The 23,762-nt window shown below is 41.6% G+C and overlaps 2 protein-coding genes and 1 pseudogene across 2 annotated transcripts; 2 read left to right on the top strand and 1 right to left on the bottom strand.

The window, feature by feature from the left end:
- Positions 1-2,832: 2,832 nt before the first annotated feature.
- LOC146974881 (olfactory receptor 2AT4-like) lies at positions 2,833-3,964 on the top strand. The gene has a single exon (XM_085796876.1). The coding sequence runs from the start codon at positions 2,833-2,835 to the stop codon at positions 3,925-3,927; it is 1,095 nt and encodes a 364-aa protein (XP_085653002.1). The 3' UTR covers positions 3,928-3,964.
- Positions 3,965-7,178: 3,214 nt separating this feature from the next.
- LOC146974880 (olfactory receptor 2AT4-like) lies at positions 7,179-8,287 on the top strand (annotated as a pseudogene).
- Positions 8,288-11,866: 3,579 nt separating this feature from the next.
- On the bottom strand, positions 11,867-12,850 carry LOC146974879 (olfactory receptor 8G17-like). Its single transcript, XM_085796875.1, has one exon. It carries the CDS (start codon positions 12,848-12,850, stop codon positions 11,867-11,869), a length of 984 nt encoding a protein of 327 aa, XP_085653001.1.
- Positions 12,851-23,762: the final 10,912 nt, after the last annotated feature.

Below are 23,762 nucleotides of genomic sequence, written 5' to 3'. Positions count from 1 at the left end.
GCTTGATGTTGGAAGTGCAGCTAAAAGTCCATTTTCAGTATCTTGAAACTGACAGCCAGTCCACGGCTGTCAGTTGTTAAAGAAGGAAATGTTACAAATAGAAAACAAACTTTCCTGCAATAAATGTGAACCTTTCCTACATCTGTTTAAAGGGACAACGAGGAGTTTTGGAAAAGCGAAGCGTTTTCACACTACATTTATGAGCCTCCGTGCGCACCGTAAAATTCTTTGACCGGCGCAAGACGGACTCATGTTTTCATTCATCAATAATTAAAGTCAGAGGTTCAAAGAGGTTCATATACAGTACCGTCGTAGTTCCGACCATAAACGGCGATTCGGCTACGTTATTCTCATGACTAGTTGCGAAACCAAAAGTAAGGAAACGCTGGTCGGCTCGACCAGCATTTCCACCACCACTAATAATAACAAAATAACGATAGAGACAAAACGATATATTTATCGAAAATGGGCCCATTAACAAGTGTGGGTAGCGTAGATTCATCCACATTAACGCCAGACTTTTTTATAACCAAATAGAAACTCCTCGTTATCCCTTTAAATGATGCTTCATTTTGGGGTCTGTGAACATACAGCTGATGTCACTTGCCAAAAAGCTCCAGTTTTGTCTCACCTGTCCTCAAAGCTTCTGGGAGAATGTCCTTTGGACTGATGGGACAGAAATACCTGTCGACAGATGCAGAAGTCTGAATGAGAGTTTCAGAAATTGCTTGATTGCAGTGATTACCTCAAAAGGTTTTGCAACAAAATATTAAGTTAAAGGGATAGTTCAACATTTTGGCAAATTGGCCCATTGCCATAATCGCTATAGTCATAGCAGTAGGTTCATTACCTTTAATTGTAGGTGTAAGCTATTTTCAGTACGGCGGAGCGCAGCAGCTGGCTGCTCAGAGCTATGCTATGGAGGCTAACGGAATTTCTTGGTTTCCCTCATTAAACTCATCAAATTCAACATCCCAAAACTCCACAGCGCTTTTGTAGACAAGTTGTGACCTGCACAACCACCACGCTATGAGATAATGACGGAACGATACGAAACGGAGCCGTTTTCGAGGTAAATACAGGGTAAATACGGAGACTGCTTGCTGAAAAACTGTCCCTGAACGCAACGCGCATCAGCGGTTTTGTATGTATTTACCTCGAAAACGGCTCCGTTTCGTATCGTTCCGTCATTATCTCATAGCGTGGTGGTTGTGCAGGTCACAACTTCTCTACAAAAGCGCTGTGGAGTTTTGGGATTTTGTATTTGATGAGTTTAATGAGGGAAACCAAGAAATTCCGTTAGCCTCCGTAGCGTAGCTCTGAGCAGCCAGCTGCTGCGCTCCGCCGTACTGAAAATAGCTTACACCGACAATTAAAGGTAATGAACCTACTGCTATGACTATAGCAATTATGGCAATGGGCCAATTTGCCAAAATGTTGAACTATCCCTTTAAGGGTACCATCCTTTTTGTCCAGGCCAGTTTGATTATTATTATTATTTTTGAAATGATTCTGTTAAACCACAATTCAAAAGCAATGTCTGATTTTCATTAGTTAATTTTCAGTAGATTTTTATTTACTATTACTTTTGGCAGTTTCAAGTGACCATTGTGGGTTTTTTTCTTTAACGGAAGGGTACCAACAATTTTTTCTGCATACATACAGTATCCATTATGATTAAGATATCTGGACCATTCAACCGATATATTATGAAAATGCATGTATGTTGCACTTGTATATTATTGCAGGGATTAGCACTTGCTAAGCCTGTATATTGTAACCAATTGTATGTTGAATTTAATTGGCAAATGGAAGCTAGTGATTGTCAAACCTCTCAGAGGAAACATGGCAAAGTGGTAGGCTTCATTAACACAGGTACTGTAAACTTCAACCTGTTTGCTGCAGGTTTTAATTGTTATTATTCTTAATAAGAACAACTGAGATCAATTAGTCTACAGTTCAAACCGTAAACACTTTATTTGTTACAAACAAGGTCATTAACCAAAATTCTCAGATGATGGCATCACAACTTGAGCTCATTAGAATGGTTCACAATAGCCTGTTTAGGGTTAAATACATCCTTGGGGAACATTATGTCATCATATTGCATGGTTTACTTTGTGCAAAAAAGTCCTGAAAGGTTTGATAAGTTTTGTATAGTATAGTTATTCATTGTGTCCCACAAACATGTTGGAAGCATACTTTTAGATATATCTGATTATATAAATCTTAATGAGTTTCATGTGACCAAGCACAAGTGTCCAAATCAATCAGTGACTGACAGTCCTGAATTCTTCATTTAGTCACCAAAGGTCAGAGAGGTCATGCTCTTAAGGTTTGGGCAGTAAAGTGGACTTAGCTCTGACTTATGCAGCACTTTGGACAATCACACTAGACTTGATTACAGGGGTTTGCAAGAGTCAAACTTTTAAAAAGATCTGTTTAAGTCTCTCGAGTACTAAATTATAATTCAAAAGACTAATTGGACTCCTGATAAGTTTAATCAGTAAGCTACAGTCCTCTCTGTGGATCAAATCATAATCATTAGAAGATCTATACATCCTCTTTATCATTATGAGGAGAGTATATCTGCTCCCATCAAACGGCCAGATGTGCAGACCTCCATGCTGCTGCTGGAGTCAGCGTCACTCAGGATACATGTTGACCTGATCATCAGGTAAGTTTACAGACTCCAATCACATTTTGTTTTATGGAGAACAGATCTAAAGAGTTTTTGAATGGAATCAATGTAATGGCATAATGCAGTCTTTTAAGATTAATATGCAATCTTGTGATATGATTTCTCTCTCACACAGGCGCTGACCTCCAACTATGTCTTTTTTCAGAACAGTGTTGAACAGCTCTGTCATCATTCAACCTCCAGGCTTCTACATTGTTGGATTTCAGACGTTGCCCTACATCAGTGTCTACTTTATCTTTCTAGCATTTGTGTATGTGGTTACTGTTGTGTTCAATGGTCTGGTGATCTGCATAATTGTCTTCAATCGCTGTTTACACACTCCAAAGTTTTTAGCAGTAGTCAACCTTGCAGTGATTGATGTAGTCTTGAACACATGTACTATTCCCAGCATGATCAAAATATTTCTCGTAAAGGACAATTTCATTCCATTCAATTTGTGCTTATTGCAAATGTATGTATATTATACATTTGTATCATTGGAGTCATATGCACTTGCTATTCTTGCGTACGACCGCTTGATCGCAATATGTTTCCCTCTGCGTCACAACTCAGTCAACACACTGCGGAGCATGTCTTGTATTGTCGGAGTCACCTGGTCCTTTGCTGTGGGAGTAACAGCTTTTACAACAATTATAATGACTCGATTGTCTTTCTGCAGCTCTGTCAGAGTGTTCAGTTATTTCTGTGACTATGCACCTGTGTTTAGACTGGCCTGTAATGACTACACTATGCAGTGGTTTGCATCATCCTTTCTCTCTGTGTTGATCCTTGGAGGACCCTTTATTTTCATTCTCCTGTCTTATGTCACCATCCTGGTGACAGTGTTCAGGATGAAATCACTGGACAGTAGGGTGAAAGCTTTGGCCACTTGTGCTGAACATATCATCCTTGTTGCTATATTTTATGTTCCACTGCTTGTCATTTTCCTGATTGGCTTTTACCTTGGACTCATTGACCCAGACCAGCGTGTGCTCAGCCTGTCACTGGCCTCTTGCATCCCCCCCTGTGTCAACCCCATTGTGTATTCTTTGAAAACTAAAGAGATAAAAATCAGAGTCCTGTCTCTATTCAGGAAAAATTCAATAGGCACACAACCAACATACCAACAAAACAAAATCATTGCAAGGCCAGTGAAACATGGCAATAATGTAACACCTGTATGTTCAAGACTGAACTTTACCATTTCTGTAAAGAGAATGGTGCCAGATGGCCACAAGTTTGGTTAAACCATGAAGCCTTCAATATCAAGACCATCGACAGGGTACAGTGATAGAACCATTCATTCATTCATTCATTTTCTTTTTAACATTCTATGGGAATTATATTAATGCATATACCCATCTTCTTAGCTGTGGTGAGTGAACTGATAAATACAGGCCTTTATTTCTACATATTTCTAGGTTTCTAAGTAAATAATTTAATAATTCAATCTGTTTAAAATGTGTGTGCTTTTAGTTTTTATTTTGAGGTGATTGAATGCAGATATTATATCTATTCTGATTACACTCATCATTCTTAACTAATGTGATATGACTGTAAATAAAACATTACATTTAAAAAGAAAAATCATTCTGTGTACCAATAATGCTAAACACTGTTTGCACCTGATATGGGCCAATATACAGTATGCTCTGCTCTTTTTTGTCAGATATCTCATACAAAGGTGGATGGTTATGTAAACATTCAAATAAATCATTATGGAGCAGTTGAAAACAACATGATGAAGTTGTGTAGCTCCTCTGAGGATCATTGAGGCCCTTTTGCTCTTCACACCCATTTTCTCACCCCATTTTGGACATGAAGATAAAAGGTCATGAGAATTTAACTGTTTTCAAATCTGTTCACTAACGTTATGGGCAATTGAGAGAAAACAAATGAAAGCTTGATGTTGGAAGTGCAGCTAAAAGTCCATTTTCAATATCTTGAATGAAGTGGACTGGCTGCCAGTTGTTGAAGACGGAAATGTTACAAATAGAAAACAAACTTCCCTGCAATAAATGTGAACCTTTCCTACATCTCTTTAAATGATGCTTCATTTTTGGGTCTGTGAACATACAGCTGATGTCACTTGCCAAAAAGCTCCAGTTTTTTCTCACCTGTCCTCAAAGCTTCTAGGGCAGGGGTATTCAATTAAAATTCATTGAGGTCCAGTTACTAAACTTTCATCCAAGTGAAAGGTCCGAACCTTATAAAGTCCAAATGGTGTCTTATATATAAGCTATAGCCTACCCCAACGAAGTGCATTTTCATATCTATTGTCAATTTTCAACACAGGAAACATTTAACATAGTGCACTTTTATAGTAAACAACTAGCTTTTTTAAAAAAATTTTTTTTTTACCATGAATAAAAGTAGCTCCCAGGCAAATTAATTTAAGGCCTGTATTTCAATTAAAGAGAACAAGACCGAATAAATAAGGGGGTTTCCCTGTTTGTTTGTTTGTTTGTTTGTTTGTTTGTTTGTTTGGTGCTTTTTTCTTTCTTCCTTTCTTTTTTTGAGGCCAAGGTGTCAAAAGCATCTTGATAGCTGCACTGTCATTGTATTGTCCCCCTTCATTAAATATGGAGGAAGGCTGAAAATCACAGGATATGTCTGTTCTGTTCTGGTGATACAAGTCAGTAGTCCTGAAATAGGTGTTTCTCTAACACACATTCTACATCTCTGAAGCGACGTCTTCCCGCATACGAGCTTCCTGCTCCTTCCAAACGGGGCAGAGCTCCGCGTGAAGAAGTTTACAGACCGAGGGAGAACCGGGGGTCAACACGACACCGGCGGAGAAGCAGGAAACAAGCACGTCGCACCGCTACGGCGTTGTGAGCGCACATTAAAGTAATGGGCTTGTGCGCGCAAGAGACCCTTCTGAACGGCCCCCACACGCGCGCACACACGCTTAACCAAGGCGGCGGCGGCGGCCACAAACGCCCAGCGGCTCGCCTTTGACTTCAGCATCAACTTTTTTTTATTTTGGAGCAAGGCTGTCATCACTCCGTCTCCTTTCTCTTTCCCTCTCAGACGCACTGGCCGCACCGGGTAAACAAACGATCTGATTGGCTCAATTGAGTTGATTGGCTCAATTGAGTGAAGCTGCCGTATTGACCTATAGCCTAGCTGAGCCCGCTGTCCCGTCGGAAAAAAATGTTATTATTAGAGATTGGTCTCGGGTCCGGATCGAACCATCACTCGGTCCGGGTCCGGACCGAGGTCCGCCATTTGGTGATGCCTGTTCTAGGGGAATGTCCTTTGGAGAATACCAACAAATTTTTCGGCGTATAGTATCCATTATGATTAAGATATGACTCGTTATAGATAAATCTGGGCCATTCAAGCGATATATTATGAAAATGCATGTATGTTGCACTTGTATATTATTGCAGGGATTAGCACTTGCTAAGCCTGTATATTGTAACCAATTGTATGTTGAATTTAATTGGCGAATGGAAGTTAGTCATTGTCAAACCTTTCAGAGGAAACATGGCAAAGTGGTAGGCTTCATTAACACAGGTACTGTAAACTTCAACCTGTTTGCTGCAGGTTTTAATTGTTATTATTCTTAATAAGAACAACTGAGATCAATTAGTCTACAGTTCAAACCGTAAACACTTTATTTGTTACAAACAAGGTCATCAACCATAATTCTCAGATGATGGCATCACAAATTGAGCTCATTAGAATGGTTCACAATAGCCTGTTTAGGGTTAAATACATCCTTGGGGAACATTATGTCATCATATTGCATGGTTTACTTTGTGCAAAAAAGTCCTGAAAGGTTTGATAAATTTTGTACAGTGTCCCACAAACATGTTGGAAGCATACTTTTAGATATATCTGATTATGGTATATAAATCTTAATGAGATTCATGTGACCAAGCACAAGTGTCCAAATCAATCAGTGACTGACAGTCCTGAATTCTTCATTTAGTCACCAAAGGTCAGAGAGGTCATGCTCATAAGGTTTGGGCAGTAAAGTGCTCTTGGACTTAGCTCTGACATATGCAGCACTTTGGACAGCCACACTAGACTTGATTACAGGTGTTTGCAAGAGTCAAACTTTAAAAAAGATCTGTTTAAGTCTCTCGAGTACTAAATTATAATTCAAAAGACTAACTGTACTCCTGATATAAGAGTGTAATAAGTTTAATCAGTAAGCTACAGACCTGCTCTCTGTGGATGAAATCATAATCATTAGAAGATCTATACTTCCTCTTTATCATTATGAAGCTTGATCTCTGGAGAGCAATGAGGAGAGTATATCTGCTCCCATCAAACGGCCAGATGTGCAGACCTCCATGCTGCTGCTGGAGTCAGCGTCACTCAGGATACATGTTGACCTGATCATCAGGTAAGTTTACAGACTCCAATCACATTTTGACTTATGGAGAACAGATCTAAAGAGTTTTTGAATGGAATCAATGTAATGGCATAATGCAGTCTTTTAAGATTAATATGCAATCTTGTGATATGATTTCTCTCTCACACAGGTGCTGACCTCCAACACAGTCTGTGGAGTTCAACTATGTCCATTATCAGAACAGTGTTGAACAGCTCTGTCATCATTCAACCTCCAGGCTTCTACATTGTTGGATTTCAGACGTTGCCCTACATCAGTGTCTACTTTATCTTTCTAGCATTTGTGTATGTGGTTACTGTTGTGTTCAATGGTCTGGTGATCTGCATAATTGTCTTCAATCGCTGTTTACACACTCCAAAGTTTTTAGCAGTAGTCAACCTTGCAGTGATTGATGTAGTCTTGAACACATGTACTATTCCCAGCATGATCAAAATATTTCTCGTAAAAGACAATTTCATTCCATTCAATTTGTGTTTATTGCAAATGTACATTTACTATGTTTTTGGGGAGCTGGAGTCATGTGCACTTGCTATTCTTGCGTACGACCGCTTGTTCGCAATATGTTTCCCTCTGCGTCACAACTCGGTCAACACACTGCGGAGCATGTCTTGTATTATTGGCCTCACTTGGTTCTTTGCTGTGGGAGTAACAGCTTTTGCAGTATCTATAATGACTCGATTGTCTTTCTGCAGCTCTGTCAGAGTGTTCAGTTATTTCTGTGACTATGCACCTGTGTTTAGACTGGCCTGTAATGACTACACTATGCAGTGGTTTGCATCATCCTTTCTCTCTGTGTTGATCCTTGGAGGACCCTTTATTTTCATTCTCCTGTGACCATCCTGGTGACAGTGTTCAGGATGAAATCACTGGACAGTAGGATGAAAGCGTTGGCCACTTGTGTTGAACATATTATCCTTGTTACTATATTTTATGTTCCTTTACTTGTCATTTTCCTGATTGGCTTTTACCTTGGACTCATTGACCCAGACCAGCGTGTGCTCAGCCTGTCACTGGCCTCTTGCATCCCCCCCTGTGTCAACCCCATTGTGTATTCTTTGAAAACTAAAGAGATAAAAATCAGAGTCCTGGCTCTGTTCAGGAAAAATTCAATTGGCACACAACCAACATACCAACAAAACAAAATCATTGCAAGGCCAGTGAAACATGGCAATAATGTATCACCTGTATGTTCAAGACTGAACTTTACCATTTCTGCCACAAGTTTGGTTAAACCATGAAGCCTCCAATATCAAGACCAGCGACAGGGTACAGTGATAGAACCATACAATTATTAATTATTATTTTAACATTCTATGGGAATTATACTAATGTATATCCATCTTCTTAGCTGTGGTGAGTGAACTGATAAATGCAGGCCTTTATTTCTAGGTATTATAAGTAAATAATTTAATAATTCAATCTGTTTAAAATGTCTGTGCCTTTAGTTTTTCTATTTAGGTGATTAATGTTTACAGATATTATATCTATTCTGATTACACTCATCATTCTTAACTAATATGATATGACTGTAAATAAAACATTACATTTAAAAAGAAAAATCATTCTGTGTACCAATAATGCTAAACACACTGTTTGCACCTGATATGGGCCAATATACAGTATGCTCTGCTCTTTTTTGTCAGATATCTCATACAAAGGTGGATGGTTATGTAAACATTCAAAAAAATCATTATGGAGCAGTTGAAAACAAAATGATGAAGTTGTGTAGCTCCTCTGAGGATCATTGAGGCCCTTTTGCTCTTCACACCCATTTTCTCACCCCATTTTGGACATGAAGATAAAAGGTCATGAGAATTTTGTTAACTGTTTTCAAATCTGTTCACTAACGTTATGGGCAATTGAGAGAAAACAAATGAAAGCTTGATGTTGGAAGTGCAGCTAAAAGTCCATTTTCAGTATCTTGAAACTGACAGCCAGTCCACGGCTGTCAGTTGTTAAAGAAGGAAATGTTACAAATAGAAAACAAACTTTCCTGCAATAAATGTGAACCTTTCCTACATCTGTTTAAAGGGACAACGAGGAGTTTTGGAAAAGCGAAGCGTTTTCACACTACATTTATGAGCCTCCTGGCACCACTGAGAAAAAATATAGTTGGTGCAGATCACAAGAAAAGTTGCAAGAATTCAGGCTTTTAACCTTTGTGTAATTCGTCAAAAGCCAACAGCTTCCAGTAGTTGTTTGTGTAGAGAGAAGAGCAGAATTTTGTGTTGTTTTAGGAAAACCAGAGACATAAAAACTGGTCATCATAGATACATCTGATTATAATTTCAAAGTCAGATAGTTCATCTGCCTTTCTACACTTTTTTTTTTTCTTTTTTTTTACAAATTACATTATTTCTGAACAAAGTGGTATGACATTAAAAGTAATAAAAGTTACATTTATATAGTTTTTTTTTTATCGATACCCGATACCCAAAGTGCATAAAAGTCTTTTACAGTAGTTTAAACTTACAGGGTTACAGATCAATTAAGTTTTTCTGAAATATCATTACCTCATCATCCATGAAAAGTAGCAGAATTTCACATTTGACTTTCAGATTACTACATGCAGTGACAGTTATTTTATGACAGAGAGCTGTCTAACTATCTGACATGGTTCTTGTTATTTTGTGTAACATGACGTTTGGAAAAAAAAGTGATGCAATTTGTGAAAATAAAATAAAATAATATTTCAAGTAAAACTGTGACTAGTGTACACAGAGACAAGTTTCTCATATCAGGTTTAATCAGATTTGTTAAATTACATTTAATTTATCCTGCACTCTTACAACCATCTGATTTTGCACTACTCAATGGTATATAATTATGGTTAATGCCTGCCATCTAGTGGTTTAGGGGTATAGTACAAGTTGTATTGGCCCATTATCTGCCATAGATCAAACATCCAGTCTACTCCCCCTCTGCAGAATTAAAATTACTACTTCACATATACATTTCATCACCTTTTCATCACTTGCCCAAACATTTCTTCCATTAAACCATACAATGACTGATAGTGTGGATCTGAAAGACTCACAGTTCTGAATGTTGTCAATGTTTAAAGTTCTAATGCATCAAAAGAATGAAATTGTTGGTTTACAAAGACTGTATGAAACATGTTTGTACAGACAGACCAGGATCTGGTATGAATATTCTATACAACATAAAACACTGGCCTGTACGCATTCAAGTATGAGGGAGGGGGATATCTGGGTTATCATGATGCCACCAATGAAGGTCTAACACTTTGCAGTGCATGTGTGCAATAAGCCAATCAATATTTTTCAAGATAAAAGATTTGGAGTTAAATTATCTGATCCTCAGTGAACCTCACTTGTTGTTTTCTGCATTTGGACCCACCTACACCCAAACACATTTGAGATCTAGATTTTAAATAAGTTTAAAGGGATAGTTCACCCTAGAATGATATTTCGCAGTAACCGCACTGACGCCGGCGCAAATCACGCGAGATTTGGACGGACCAGGAAGAGGAGCTTCGAGAAGCTTCCGCTACAAACAAGCTTAAAATATAGACTTATTTAATTTTTTTCGGGACAATTACGCAATTTGGGGCTTCAGCACAAGACGGACATTACATACGAGCATCATGGAGGTATTTGGATGTTTTTTTGTGTGTGTTTTTTTACGAAGAGCTCTGGTGTCCCTTTGCAACCGTTGCATTGAAATGCACTGCTACACCAAGACCCCCTGTAACTCAGAGAAGGGACGGTGGACTCTGAAAATTCTTCCAGCCCTTAGTCAACATGAGGGTGAGTAGATAATGAGCGAAATATCATTCTAGGGTGAACTATCCCTTTAATAGTTTAAATACACTTGTGGATTAAATAGATAGAAGTGGTAAAACATTAGTTCTGAATTACCACATGGATCACAATAAAAGTAAAGCAATAGGAGAATGAGTCTTGATTTTATTTTCATCAGTCAGTGTCCAAAATCATCCTGTTCTCAGTTGATGAATAGGCACAATATTGCAGAGATGCTACGGCATGTCGAAATGTAGTAGATGATGTGACACAGTAGCCATGCTTCTCTGTTTTAGTTGATGTTTTATAATCCTGTAGGGTACAAGTACAAACCACTAGATGGTGCCAGCATACCAGAACTACTGGGTCTCCAAACATGCCCTTCCACAGTACTAGGTCAAAACACATGTAATCATGTGAGAATGTATCATTTAATCTGAGGTTGAATGAATCTCTGCATCTGTCATATCCATAGGTGCAGATATATTCCATTCATTTCCATTCACTGAAAATGAATGGAATATAGAAGTATAACATAATGGCCGTTTTACTGACTAGCCTCACCTTTACTGTACCTCTCCAGTGAGATATTTCTAAAGAGTAAAACCTAGACACAGATAGTACAGGAATAATAATTTTTCGTATTCATATCTGCACAGTATATAACAGGAAGACTTAGCAGGATGATTACGAGTTTACTTTGAAACTGAAAGACATGAATAAAAGGACATTTGTACCATTATAAGTGAAGGGAACTACTTACTTTTATATTAGAGTTGCTGCCAGAGGGGGTAAGTGTATATAAGGTAATATTCAGAAGTAGTTACTTGAGACACTTGCTGGGTTGGCACAAAAAGTCTTTTTAGACCAGGATCAAAGATTGTTTCAATTTTTTTTTCTGAACTTCTTCCGATGTTCTGCAGCTTACATTAATAACACTTTGAAATGCCTCATTTCATACTGCATGGACGATCATAGAACATTTGAAGAAATACAATTAAACCATTTATATGTAGTAAAACACATTAAATAATAATCAATGTCCGTAACATGTCAATACAGTCGCGATAAACAGTTCACCTTTTGGGATGAAGTTATATTGCTAAACCTTCTTCGTTTGCAAAGCTTCTTGAAAGAGTTCAACACTTCCTGTGTCTTTAGAGAGTATATTATAGGATTGAGCAAAGCTGGTATAGCGTGTGTCAAAGAGGAGTTTATCATCCTGGCATTGGGATAGATGGAGTAGGTCGCTGCAGCTATGTTGGTGGCCACAATTGGTATAAAGAAAATAGCCACAAGGATCATATGAGAAGTACAAGTTTTTAACGCTTTGAGTCTCTCTGCTGCTGATGCAATCCTGCTCAGTGCTATAGAAATACAAACATATGTAATTGCTATCAATATAGGAGGAAAAATTAGTCCTATAACGAAAGCAACAGTTGCCATTACCCTGTTCAAGAAGATGTCATTACAAGCCAGACTGTAAACTGGCCCATGATCACAGAAAACGCTTTTTACCACCACAGATCCACAGAAGGAAAGGCGATTAATAAGTCCAACCATATACGAGCCTAGACATGATGATACAATCCATGTGAACAGCAGCATTGCAGCAATAGCTGGTTTTGTCACAATACTATGGTATCTTAAGGGGAAGCAAATTGCAATAAATCGGTCATAGGCCATAGTGACAAGTGTCCATGACTGTAGACCTGTAAATAACAAAACAAAGAACATGTAACTTAAGCAAGCCTCATAAACAATATACCTCCTGTCAAGCAAAAACATGTCTAACAATTTGGGGATGAAAGCAGTGCTGCCACACAAATCTGTCAATGCCAGGTTAAACACAATCATGTATTTAGGTGTATGAAGAGACTTGACCAGGCAGATAACTGAGAGAAGGAGGCCATTCCCAACAACAGTCATGATATAGACAAAACACAGAAACACATAGTAATAAGTAACATGAGGCATGTTGGAAAACCCGCTGACATAGAAATATGTGGGACGAACAAATGTGGAATTATAGCCCATTATCAATGTCTTTTTCCTGGACGTAAATAGAGAAAATAATAGTATTCATATAGCTAAAACAAAGTATGACACAGTTGCTTGATAAGACCTGCTCACAACCTCACCTTGACAAAAGTGAGGGTCATTTATATTATTTTACTTTCATTGTGGCTGTGTCACATGGTCATGAATTAGACAGTAATCACACACACACACACACACACACACCTTTTCCACGAATAAAGACACTCACATTTAGTCAAAGAGTAGACACGGTCGCGCACATCCAGTTCAATAGGTGCTGGCCTCAAAAAATGTGGACAGGAAAAGCAAAAAGAGGAGACCGCACACATCAGCTCCCTTCTGTGCAGATTTATTAGCACATCAATAGTAACGTTTCGAGCTCATAGCTCTTCATCAGACTCACATTTAGTCACCCATATTTAAACCCTGTGTAACAAAGATGAGAAGTGTACACAACATAAGTGTATCACAACATAAACAAACACCATGGGCCCTAGTTTCTTAGACCGGGTGAAGTCTAACCTCAGTGCAGCTTCGTCACGCGAACGAGGCGTGTCTAGGTCCATTTCGCAAGTTTGGTGGGCCACGTAGGCCTAGTCCACACGAGCCCGGGTATTTTTGAAACCGGAGTTTTGCTTCGCGTCCACACCAGTGGTGTAATAAAAACACTCCGTACACACGCAACCGTGAAATCCGCTACCAAGTGACGCAATGCACGTGTGGAAGGCTGTTTTAACCAATCAAAATACAGTGGAAACCGCTTGGATCAAAAGGCTTGGGGCGGAATCATTTCTATACAAATGCTGTTTAAATAATTCGTTATCAAGAAATCCGCTTATAGTGTTCATTTTTGGTAATTTTATGGATGTAAACATGCGCAAAAACCATTTCAAAACTACGTGTTATTATAGCTTTATTTCACAGACTCCAAGTCCAACAATTAAATATTAATTAATTTAATAAAAATGTGTAGCCTATTTATTTTATTTCTGGCGGTGTCCCTTTGACGTGCACTGCTGCAGCAGCCTGCACATGTTGCTGAGCTGTGTCTTGACTCTTGTGCTGTGTGTTGTTGTGCGCTGTGTTGTTGTGCTGTGTGCATCACCTGGCTGCTGAGCCACATGACTGTCTGTCGGTGCGGCGCAACTCTGGCTGTTGTGTTGTCTGTCAAAACATGTATGAATGAAACATCATATTCACTTTATATCGACCGCGGACGTCACGGATACATTTTCGGCTTTTGGCTCGTTCCGTTCATCTCCGCATAGGCTCTTTTTTATCACTGCATGACAGCAGTGCGACCCCCCCCCTCCCGTCGTACCCGGTCTGACAGTGACATAGGCTATTGCCTGTTCAAAAAATCATCCCGAAAAACTCTCAATCAAACAAGGTGGGGAATAAGAAACTGCGGCGCTACTGTAGTAGTTCTGTAATTTTAAAAACACACCGGCAGCGGCCCAGCTGATCTGTAAGCGTCAGTTGTTACTGTAAATGATGCTGTGTGGAAAACCAGCTGTGGTCTGTGATTGAGGGTGAGTTTGGAGCTGACAAGAGGATCGCCCCGACGACCGTTTCGTTATATTTTTCTCATCGAAAAACTACAAATAGCCTAGCATTTAGATGATGTAAAAATAAAAAAAGTGATAAAAATCCACTTTGTCACCTCCATTTTTGCGAGCTCACCTGCAAACCGCTGCAAACAACCTCTGCAGCTGGCAGTGTTTACATCAGCACGTGTGTAGCTATGACGTAAACGAGTAAAACAATCACGGTTGCAGTGTCCACACGCACCCGGTGAAACCAACCCCGGCCGAAAACCCCACCCTGGACTCCGGTTTCAGGGTTCCAAAAGCACGGTTGCGTGTGGACAGGACATACAACCGGGAACATATGTTCACGGTTTCAAAAATACCCGGGCTCGTGTGGACTAGGCAGTGCAAGCCCTCCCCTCGTCCCTCCCACCGGCACAAACGGCAAAGAGGGAGGAGAGAGGGCGGGAGGGAGACAGAAGGAGGAGAAGTGGGATTAACACAGCCGATTCGGATCTTCAGCAATCAAAGGAGCTCCTCTCCTCACCTTTAACTGCGCGGCGGGTGATGCGCACTGCAAGTTTGTCATTTTATACTTGGACATGGACGGAGGAAACAGCGACGCCAGAGGCCGAACCTCTCCCAGGAGGAAACAGCTGTTTTGGTCCGGAGGTCTGAGCTCAGAGTGACCAATAATGAGTTTACTAATATCCTTAATCAGGTTTGATCTGATACACTGAGAACCGGTGCTCAGTGTAAGAAACAACAACTAATAAACTAATGAAGAAACTCACATTTATTCATTTCAATTTATTATTCCCTGTGTAAGACAGATGAGAGGTGTAGCCTACACTAATCACAACATAAACAAACACCATGCGGGATGAAATCAGCGTAAAGGACACTCTCTCTCTCTCTGTCCTCCTCTCTTTTTTTCTGTGATAGAGATGCTGAGTATACTGTAGTAGGCTATATACTGACTATCTGATACCGAGGCTGTTGTGGTGGACTAAGAGAGATGATGATTTGTGTTTTGTTTTTCAATACGGCTGCGTGACGCGGTCGCTCGCGCTAATGAATTAATAAGTAAATAAATAAATAAAGCATCATCACAAGGGCAGAGTGGTATCTCAACACGGCAGCGACATGCAGCCATCCACCCTCAGTCCTGCTTTTGGGACATCCACAGCTGCTTTTCAGTGCCAGTTCGTCCCTGCTGTGTTAATTCAGGTGAAGTTTCCATTACGCTGCCGACAGCCTTTGATCTCTGCTTTGATCTGACGTCAGATGTGACGGGACAATCTATATAGATATAAATCCACGTGTTGATTCCGTTGCATTAAATAGTGGTTATTGTGGATATTTATTGCATTGAAATGTGCCTGGAACTGTGGAAATCTGCCTGTGAGGTCTTGGTGACGTGTGTGCACTGCAGGTCAGTCAGCCAAACTTCCACTGCACCTGCTGCACTCCGCCCTGCGCTGAGAGTAGACCAGGGGCCTCATTTATCAAAGAGCGTGTAAAAGTCCTCTTAAATTTTCAGTACGACGGAAAGGCAAAATGTGCGTACGACCAAAAAATATACACTCTTTTCAGATCTATCAAACTCCGCGTACACACGGCTGCACGGTATTTCCCTTGATAGATCACACTGGACCTGAGAAAAGCGTGGATGAGAACACGCCTCATACCCAGCCCCCTAAACGGCCCCACGCAACCATAAGTGGTCAATGCAAATCAGTTACGTGCATATTAAGTAGCCATGTGCACTCTGGAAACGTGTGGAATGACGTCAGTGGAAGACGGTGAAGACAACAGACGGACGGAGAGCGGAGAAAGAAGCGGAATTTCTCTGAAAGCGAGATACACGGTAACACGGCAATATCAGTCAGAAACATCATCTTGCATTGAAAGGCTTCAATAAATACAAAAAACTCCCAAATCTAAATGAAACAGAACAGAAAGAAGAATAATCATATTTATTCTGCCCCTTATTTTAGATCATGTCATAATAATTTAAAGCAGGGTTTCCACTGCCAGTCAGTACTTTGCACCCCTTTCCACTAACCCCCAACTTCCGTTCACTGGAAGACTTTGATTTTCATTTGTGCATAGCTATATATTTAAAAAAAAACATTGAAGTCCACCAGTCTGTGACTTTTCCTAAAATGATGTTGGGCAGCACCCATTTTTGTTAAATACAATAAATATTATTCACACAAAAAATATCGATCATGTTTTCTCATTTGCTTTGATTTGCGCCGACATTATTGGGCTTGCTGCTTGCTTGTGTGTGTCCAGTCTGGCTACGTAACACACGCACGTCGCAGAAATTATTTTCCAGACTGGACAGACGGGTTGTGGAAGAGGTGTAGCCTACATGCAGGGGGAAATATCAATATGATATCAAAAGAAAACGAAATTCGTTTTATAAAGCCAGTATTTAGGAGCAAACTAGTGTAAATGCACAGGGGAAAAATCTGAGTTGCTGTGCTTTTCATGTAAAGTGCCGACGTCAACACGTGTGCGGTGGTGGTGGTGGTGGTGGTGGTGGGGGGGGGGGTCATGATCACCACCACTTGCTACTTCAAACAGTGTCCGCGCTCCTCTCTCCCTCGCATACTGCAGTTCTCTGACTCTGCAGCGGCGTCGCCAATTCCTCCTGTTCTTCAAAAAGCGTGTAAATGCCGGTACGCCATGGTCGGACTGGTCGTAAATTTTTGCTCTTACTCCCGACAAGTTTTGGTTTGATAGATCCCAAATTAGGCGGAGAAAAGTGCGTACGCACAAAATGGGGGAAAGAGCGTGTAAAAAAGCGTGTATCCACAATGATAAATGAGGCCCCTGGTTTGAGGTGGCGAGCTTTCAGCGCAACCTCGGCGGGACATTTTCGCACAAAACTTCCACTGCACCAAGCTGAATCTGTGACGCCTCCTCCTGCTGCGCGGCCACGCCTATCTCAGCGCAGCGCGATCTGCCAATCTTCCAATCTGACTTTGCACTAGGCTGCGCTGGTCGAAACTTCCATTAGATCAGCTGCGTTACCTTGCGCCACCTGCGCTGCGCCAGCAAACTAGGGCCCAATGTGTAACAGGGATTGTAGAAGGGATGAAATCAGAAGCATCTCAGCGTAAATGACACATTGCCGAGCGTCTCTCTCCCTCTGATGCTGAGGCTGTTTTTGGGTGGCTGAGAGAGATGATAGTTGTTTAGCTTTTTTAGTTTTTAGTTAGTTTGCATCACAGTTTCAGATGTGTTAATTCAGTCAGGCTGAGTTTCTGTTACGCATGCCAGCTGCCTTTAATCTAATGTCAGATGTGACGGGACAATCTATATTCACATGTTGATTCCATTAGTTGCATTAAATAGTGTTTGTTGGGATTATTTATTGCATTTAAATGTGCCTGGAACTGCGGACTGGTCAGCCAAACTACCACTGCACCGGCTGCGCTTCACTTTGCGCTGAGAGTAGACCAGGTTCGAGCTGGCGCATTTCGGCGCAGCTTTTTGGCAAGAAACTTTCACTGCACCAAACTGAATCTGTAACACCTCCCCCTGCTGCGCCACCACACCCATCTCAACGCACCGCAGTCTATCAAACTGCCAAACTGACCGTGTGCCATGCTACGCTGGTCGAAACCACCCTGCTCCACCTTGCGCCGTGCCACAAATCTGGTGGTTAGGGGTGCTTGCTCTGGTCGATAGCACTGCAGATGGACTCAGAAACCACCTATAGCACCTGGTCACGGTGCCAGCAGTAGTGGCCCTCACCGAGTGTTTTAGGACAGCTGCTGAGGAACGCTTGAGCACATCCAGTGTTCCTTTTTCTTGGCAGAAGGTACTTTCTGGTGTTCTGGCCATGCTCCAACAGGGGGGTGACCCCCATTCCGAAGGACTGCCATTCCGAAAATTTCCAAAGGTCCGTCATTCCAAATTTCCGAAGGTGTCAATCGCGGTGTTTTATTTTTTAGGGTTAGGACCAGATTCTCTCGTGTTTCTTTGCTTGACTTCCTGCCCAGTTTGACGCGATCGCTCGCGGAAAATAGATCAGATGAAACGATCGCAGCAGGGCACGAGCCGGCAGCGTGTCACGGGCCGGTGTGTCCCCGGCTGGCTAATAATGCACAGTGGGCTATACTAATATACAAGACATAAAATATACCAAGATGCACTTCCTCCGGGATTCGATCCCCGGTCACCTGTGTGGCAGGCAACTGCTCTACCGATTGTATTACTGCAGCAGTCAACTTGCGTGCTTTAGGACCGCACATTTAACCAACTTTTCCAAATGGCACACCTTTTTTCAGGTTCGGGATGGCGCCCCTTTTCCAAAAATGATGAAGGGCCAGCATTCCAAAACATGAAAGTAAACGTTCGGAATGGCGGCCCTTTGGAATTTCACACTGGAACCCTCCAACATAAGGGGTTAGATGGGCGTTTTCATCCATTCCATGCACCCTGTTGTCTTAATCCTGTAATAATATAATAATAAGATAATAATAAGATCCTGTAGAGTCCTGCTAGGTGACTTTAGAATGTTACAGTATAGTTGTCATGGTGACAATAAATCAGACCAACGTTTCCTGGACGCGATATTTTTTTTCGTAGGATGAGTCCGGGAAAGTCCCGCCTTTCCCGCCGTTCCCGCCTCTGATTGGCTAGATGGGCTCCATTTTCGACTCTGATTGGCTAGAAGGGCTCTCGCCTGATTGGTTGTTTGTTTTGGTTGTGAAACGGCTGTGAAACGGCTGTGAAACGCAGGCTGTCGGCAAAGCGTGATAAGTGCCTAGATCTACCTGGACTCTCTCTACTTATCTGGCCTGTCTACACTCTATCTGGTCTTTTTACTAAACTTAACCAACTCCTTTCTTTATTGCCTTAACCTAACCAATGGCACAATTACACTTCTCACTCAAACTCAAAATGTAAACTTGGACTCTCTCTACTTATCTGGCCTGTCTAGCCTCTACCTGGTCTTTTTACTAAACTTAACCAACTCCTTTCTTCATTGCCTAAACCTAACCAATGGCACAATTACACTTCTCTCAAACTCAAAATGTAAACTTGGAATATAAATTTAAAAACTAAATTTTTTGGAATGTGAAACCAGCGGGGATCGAACTCGGACTCACCACACCGCAGGCAAAAATGCAAACCGCTACGCCATAGCGTCTGATTACATTTTAGATTTCAGTTGTGTGTATTTTAGTTTACTACAGTACTGTTGTGCAATGAAGTCAATCGGAGGAGAATTCATCCAGCCAATCAGAGGCGGGGAAGGCGGGACTTTCCCGGACTCATCCTACGAAAAAAAATATTGCTTCCTGGACCTAACAGCTGGTGTGTCTCTGATGTGCTCCTGCCTCCTTACGTCTTGACTTAGCTATAATGCTACAACATGGTGTCAGAAGTTAATTAGTCAGAAGTTATTTAGTTGCCAAGTGAGTCGTCAGCTGGCAGTTTGTTATTTTTTCGTGGGAAAAAAAAGTGTCTTTTAAGTGTTGCCAACCGCTGCGCGGAAGGAAACGGTTTGTAACTTTGTAGCTGAACAGCAAAGTTACCAAGGCAATAGGGATGGGTATTGATAAGAATTTAGCGATTCCGATTCCATTATCGATATTGCTTATCGATTCGATTCCTTATCGATTCTCTTATCGATTCTCATTGGGTGAGGGAATAAAAGAGAAATGGGTTTGTTTGCATTAATGCAGTGGTTCCCAACCTTTTTTGGCTCATGACCCCTTTTGACATCACAAATTTCTGGTGACCCTCAATCAAGATGAGCAAGCTCAGATATTTGTATATGCTGCATTTTATTTGATCTTGATTTATATTCAAGAAAGTGAATGTATAAAGAATATAGTTGTTTAAGATTGTGAAAAATAATTAGTTAAAAAAAAAAAATTAATCAATTACTAGACATTTAAGGCGATCCCATTTGAATTCCAGGCGACCCCACATGGGGTCCCAACCCCAAGGTTGAAAACACTGTATTAATGGCTCTAACATTAAAAAAGTAGACAGGACCGACCTGCCTGGACAGGTTAACACTAGACCACTGTGGCTGTGGGGCAGCTGTGCTCACAGGAGGAATTTAACAATGTTTCAATTTCATGGTTTTTATGCATCTGTATCTTCTCACTAGTTATTGTTTTCATAACGTTCGTTTTTATGCGGAGTGAGCGAGTGAGCGAGCGAAAGAGAGAGAGCGCGAGAGAGAAAAGACACACGGCGCACCGTTTCACCTGGCTACGAGCAAAACCTGAAACGAGGTGGTTGGAAATGAAGAGAGAAAAACAGAAAGAATAGACATGTAGCCTGTTCAGGAGACGTTGTCCTGTCCTCACGACGTGAGGGAGGGAGGACCGGAGGGTGGCTCTGGCTCACAGGTTAGTGATGAGGAAACGTCACTGTCAGCTGCATCTGTCAGCAGCTCCACTCCACGCAGACACCACACTAACTTTATTTTGGGAGAACAAACGGTGACACGTGGATATAAACACTAAGCACCCTTATTTATAATGAAGATTGATTTTAACGTAACGTCACGTAACGTCATTAATCAATTAATGCGCGGGTTTCTGAACCAAACGGAATCGATAAGGGAATCGTTAAAGCAGACACGCACACGATTCCAAGAATTGATCCAAGTTGGAACCGGTTCCGAAGAGGAACCGGTTTTCGATACCCATCCCTACAAGGCAACGGATCGACAGCGTTCATCATGAACCAGTTTCAAGTTGCTCCACCGGAGAAATTCTCGTTCAAAACAGAGGAATGGCCGAAGTGGATCAAACGATTCGACAGATTTCGTATCGCTTCAGGTTTGGAAACCCAAGCGGAGGAAAATCAAGTCAATGCTTTGATCTACACAATGGGCGAGGAGGCGGAAGACATTCTAACGTCCTTGCACCTAACGGCTGATGAAGCGAGTGAGTACCACACAGTCAAAGAGAAGTTGGACGCTCACTTTGTCGCTCGCAGGAACGTCATATATGAACGGGCGATGTTTAATCAACGGCAGCAAGAGTCGGGCGAGTCAGCCGACTCGTTCATCACTGCGTTACATTGCCTGGCGGAGCACTGAGGATACGGCGCGTTACATGACGAGATGGTGAGAGACAGACTGGTCGTGGGTCTGAGAGACAAGCGTCTATCAGAGAGATTACAGCTGGATCCTGAACTGACACTACAGAAAGCTGTCACTCTAGTTAAACAGAGTGAACAGGTGAAGAAGCAGAACGAACTGCTAAAAGCTAACTGCAAAGGAGACATGATCAGAGGTGACAAGTAACGAAGTACAAATACTTCGTTACTGTACTTAAGTAGATTTTTCAGGTATCTGTACTTTGAGTATTTATTTTTCTGATGACTTTTTACTTTTACTCCCTACATTTATACACAAAAATATGTACTTTCTACTCCTTACATTGTAAAAACAAGCTTGTTACTTTTCTTAAAAAATAAAAATAAAAAATAAAAACTCCACAGATGATGACACAACGTAAAAGCCATACGTGCGAGTACGTAAAAGCGTGACCAGCTCGAGAGGGAAAGAGGGAGAAGAAGAGGGGGGGGACAAGTGACCGCGGGAAGAAGTCGAGTGAGAGGGGCAGTAAGACCGAGAACTTGCTTGTAGCAGCGACATGGAGGAAGGAAGTGAGGCGGGGAGTATTGCCGAGTCTGCCGACGGCGACGTTTCAGAGGACTCAGACATTCCCCATCCGTGGCCGTATTTAAAAGAGTTGTTTGTTGTTGTCGGCTCCAAAAAGGACTCATGGCGTATGCGCTGTGTGCTGTGTCAACCGAAAAACCACGAGCTGCTGGCGTTCAAGAATTCGCCGTCGAATCTGAACAAACACATACAGGTAAGGTGTAATTTCTGTTGTTATCATTAGCTTTTTGAGGATTTTTTTTCCCGAGTCCCGTTTCAATGTTAGCAATGCTGTGTGTACACGTGTTCATTTTGATAGCTAACGCTAGCTAGCTCTCGGTTTAAAAAACAAAACAAGGCAGTTTACTGCTGTGCCACTGATGTGGGACATTAACTTACTTTTCAGGGCTATCTGCCATAAAGGTTTAGGGGTTTAATGGTAGTTTGGGTAAAATAAATTAAAATAAACACATTTTCTGGCAGAAAAAGGCTTTATGTTGGTAGCCCTGAAGGCTAACGTCGCCTGTGGGGGACAGTCCTATGTTCTAACATTTTTGTCTTCACTGAAAATTAACTCTTTGACTGCCAAAGACGAGTTATCTCGTCTTAGCGAATCCAAGCGTAGTCTGCCAAAGACGAGATAACTCGTCTTAGCGTTTTTTTAATGGCAACGCCATGTTGAATGTCTTGCCCTACTCCTCTGTGAAGATCAGACTTGTATCATCAAAATAAAGTGCAGAAAAACACATTTGGATTGAGAGATGTAAAAACTATAGCGTGTTTTTCCCCCCTCACGGAGCGGAGCGGGTGTCTGACTGCAGCGGCGCCGCTCCGTGACACTCTGGCCGCCGGTGAGAGCTGAGGGGGCGGCGGCGGGGCTCATGGCGGCTCGGCAGCTCGTCGAAGCTCCGTGCAGCTCCGTGATACAAAGCACAAACGTTAGTAACAACAACCCCGTCGATCGCTCGTCGTTAGTCATCAAGAGCGTTTGGAAAGTCGCCAGATTTTGCGAGAAATCACTCAGATAGCAGCTTGAAAATCCCCGATCTAGTGTGGATGAGGAACGGACGGCGCCGGCGAACGTGACGAGAGCTAAAGATGGTGGGAGTGTCTGTTGTGAGCGCACATGTCTGTGGCATAGACTGTAAAAAGGTCTGTGGCTGTGAGTTCAGGGGGCACGTCAGCCAGAGCTGCTGTGTGTGTGTGTGTAGATGTGTGTGTGAGACAGAGACAGTGAGTGAGACCGCTGCCTGCTGACCAGAGGAAGCTGGATCTGATCTAAAGCGCCGTGTTTCGGCTACAAAAACCTGTCGAACTGATCCGCGCGCGCGCGCACACACACACACACACAGACACACACACACGCACGCACACACACACACACGCACACGTATGCACACGCACACGTCACGTACGCACACACACTAAAAAAAAGAAAATAAAAAGTTGTAACTCAAAGAAAAGAAGGAAAAAAGGCTGCAGTAGTGTGTGTCAGTAGCTAAATATTTTGTCTATTGTCATCAAAAGTCATTTGTCAGTGTTGATTTAGTTGTTGTTTACAAGAGAACAACTGTACAGATGTTGAGGCATCACTAAAGCAAAATATAAAGGAGCCAATTGTACTGGTTCACCTGAAAATGACAGCCGACACAAAAACCTCTTTTTCTCAAGATTTTGGTGCCAAAATGGCATTTTGGGCTAAACTAACCTATATTCAACCGCCAAT

The sequence above is a fragment of the Trachurus japonicus genome, chromosome 14 (assembly GCF_045865225.1).
Source record: "Trachurus japonicus isolate A0001 chromosome 14, Traja_1.0".
Taxonomy (NCBI): Eukaryota; Metazoa; Chordata; class Actinopteri; order Carangiformes; family Carangidae; genus Trachurus; species Trachurus japonicus.
Note: the sequence above shows the minus strand (reverse complement) of the source record. Positions and strands in the feature narration are given on the sequence as shown.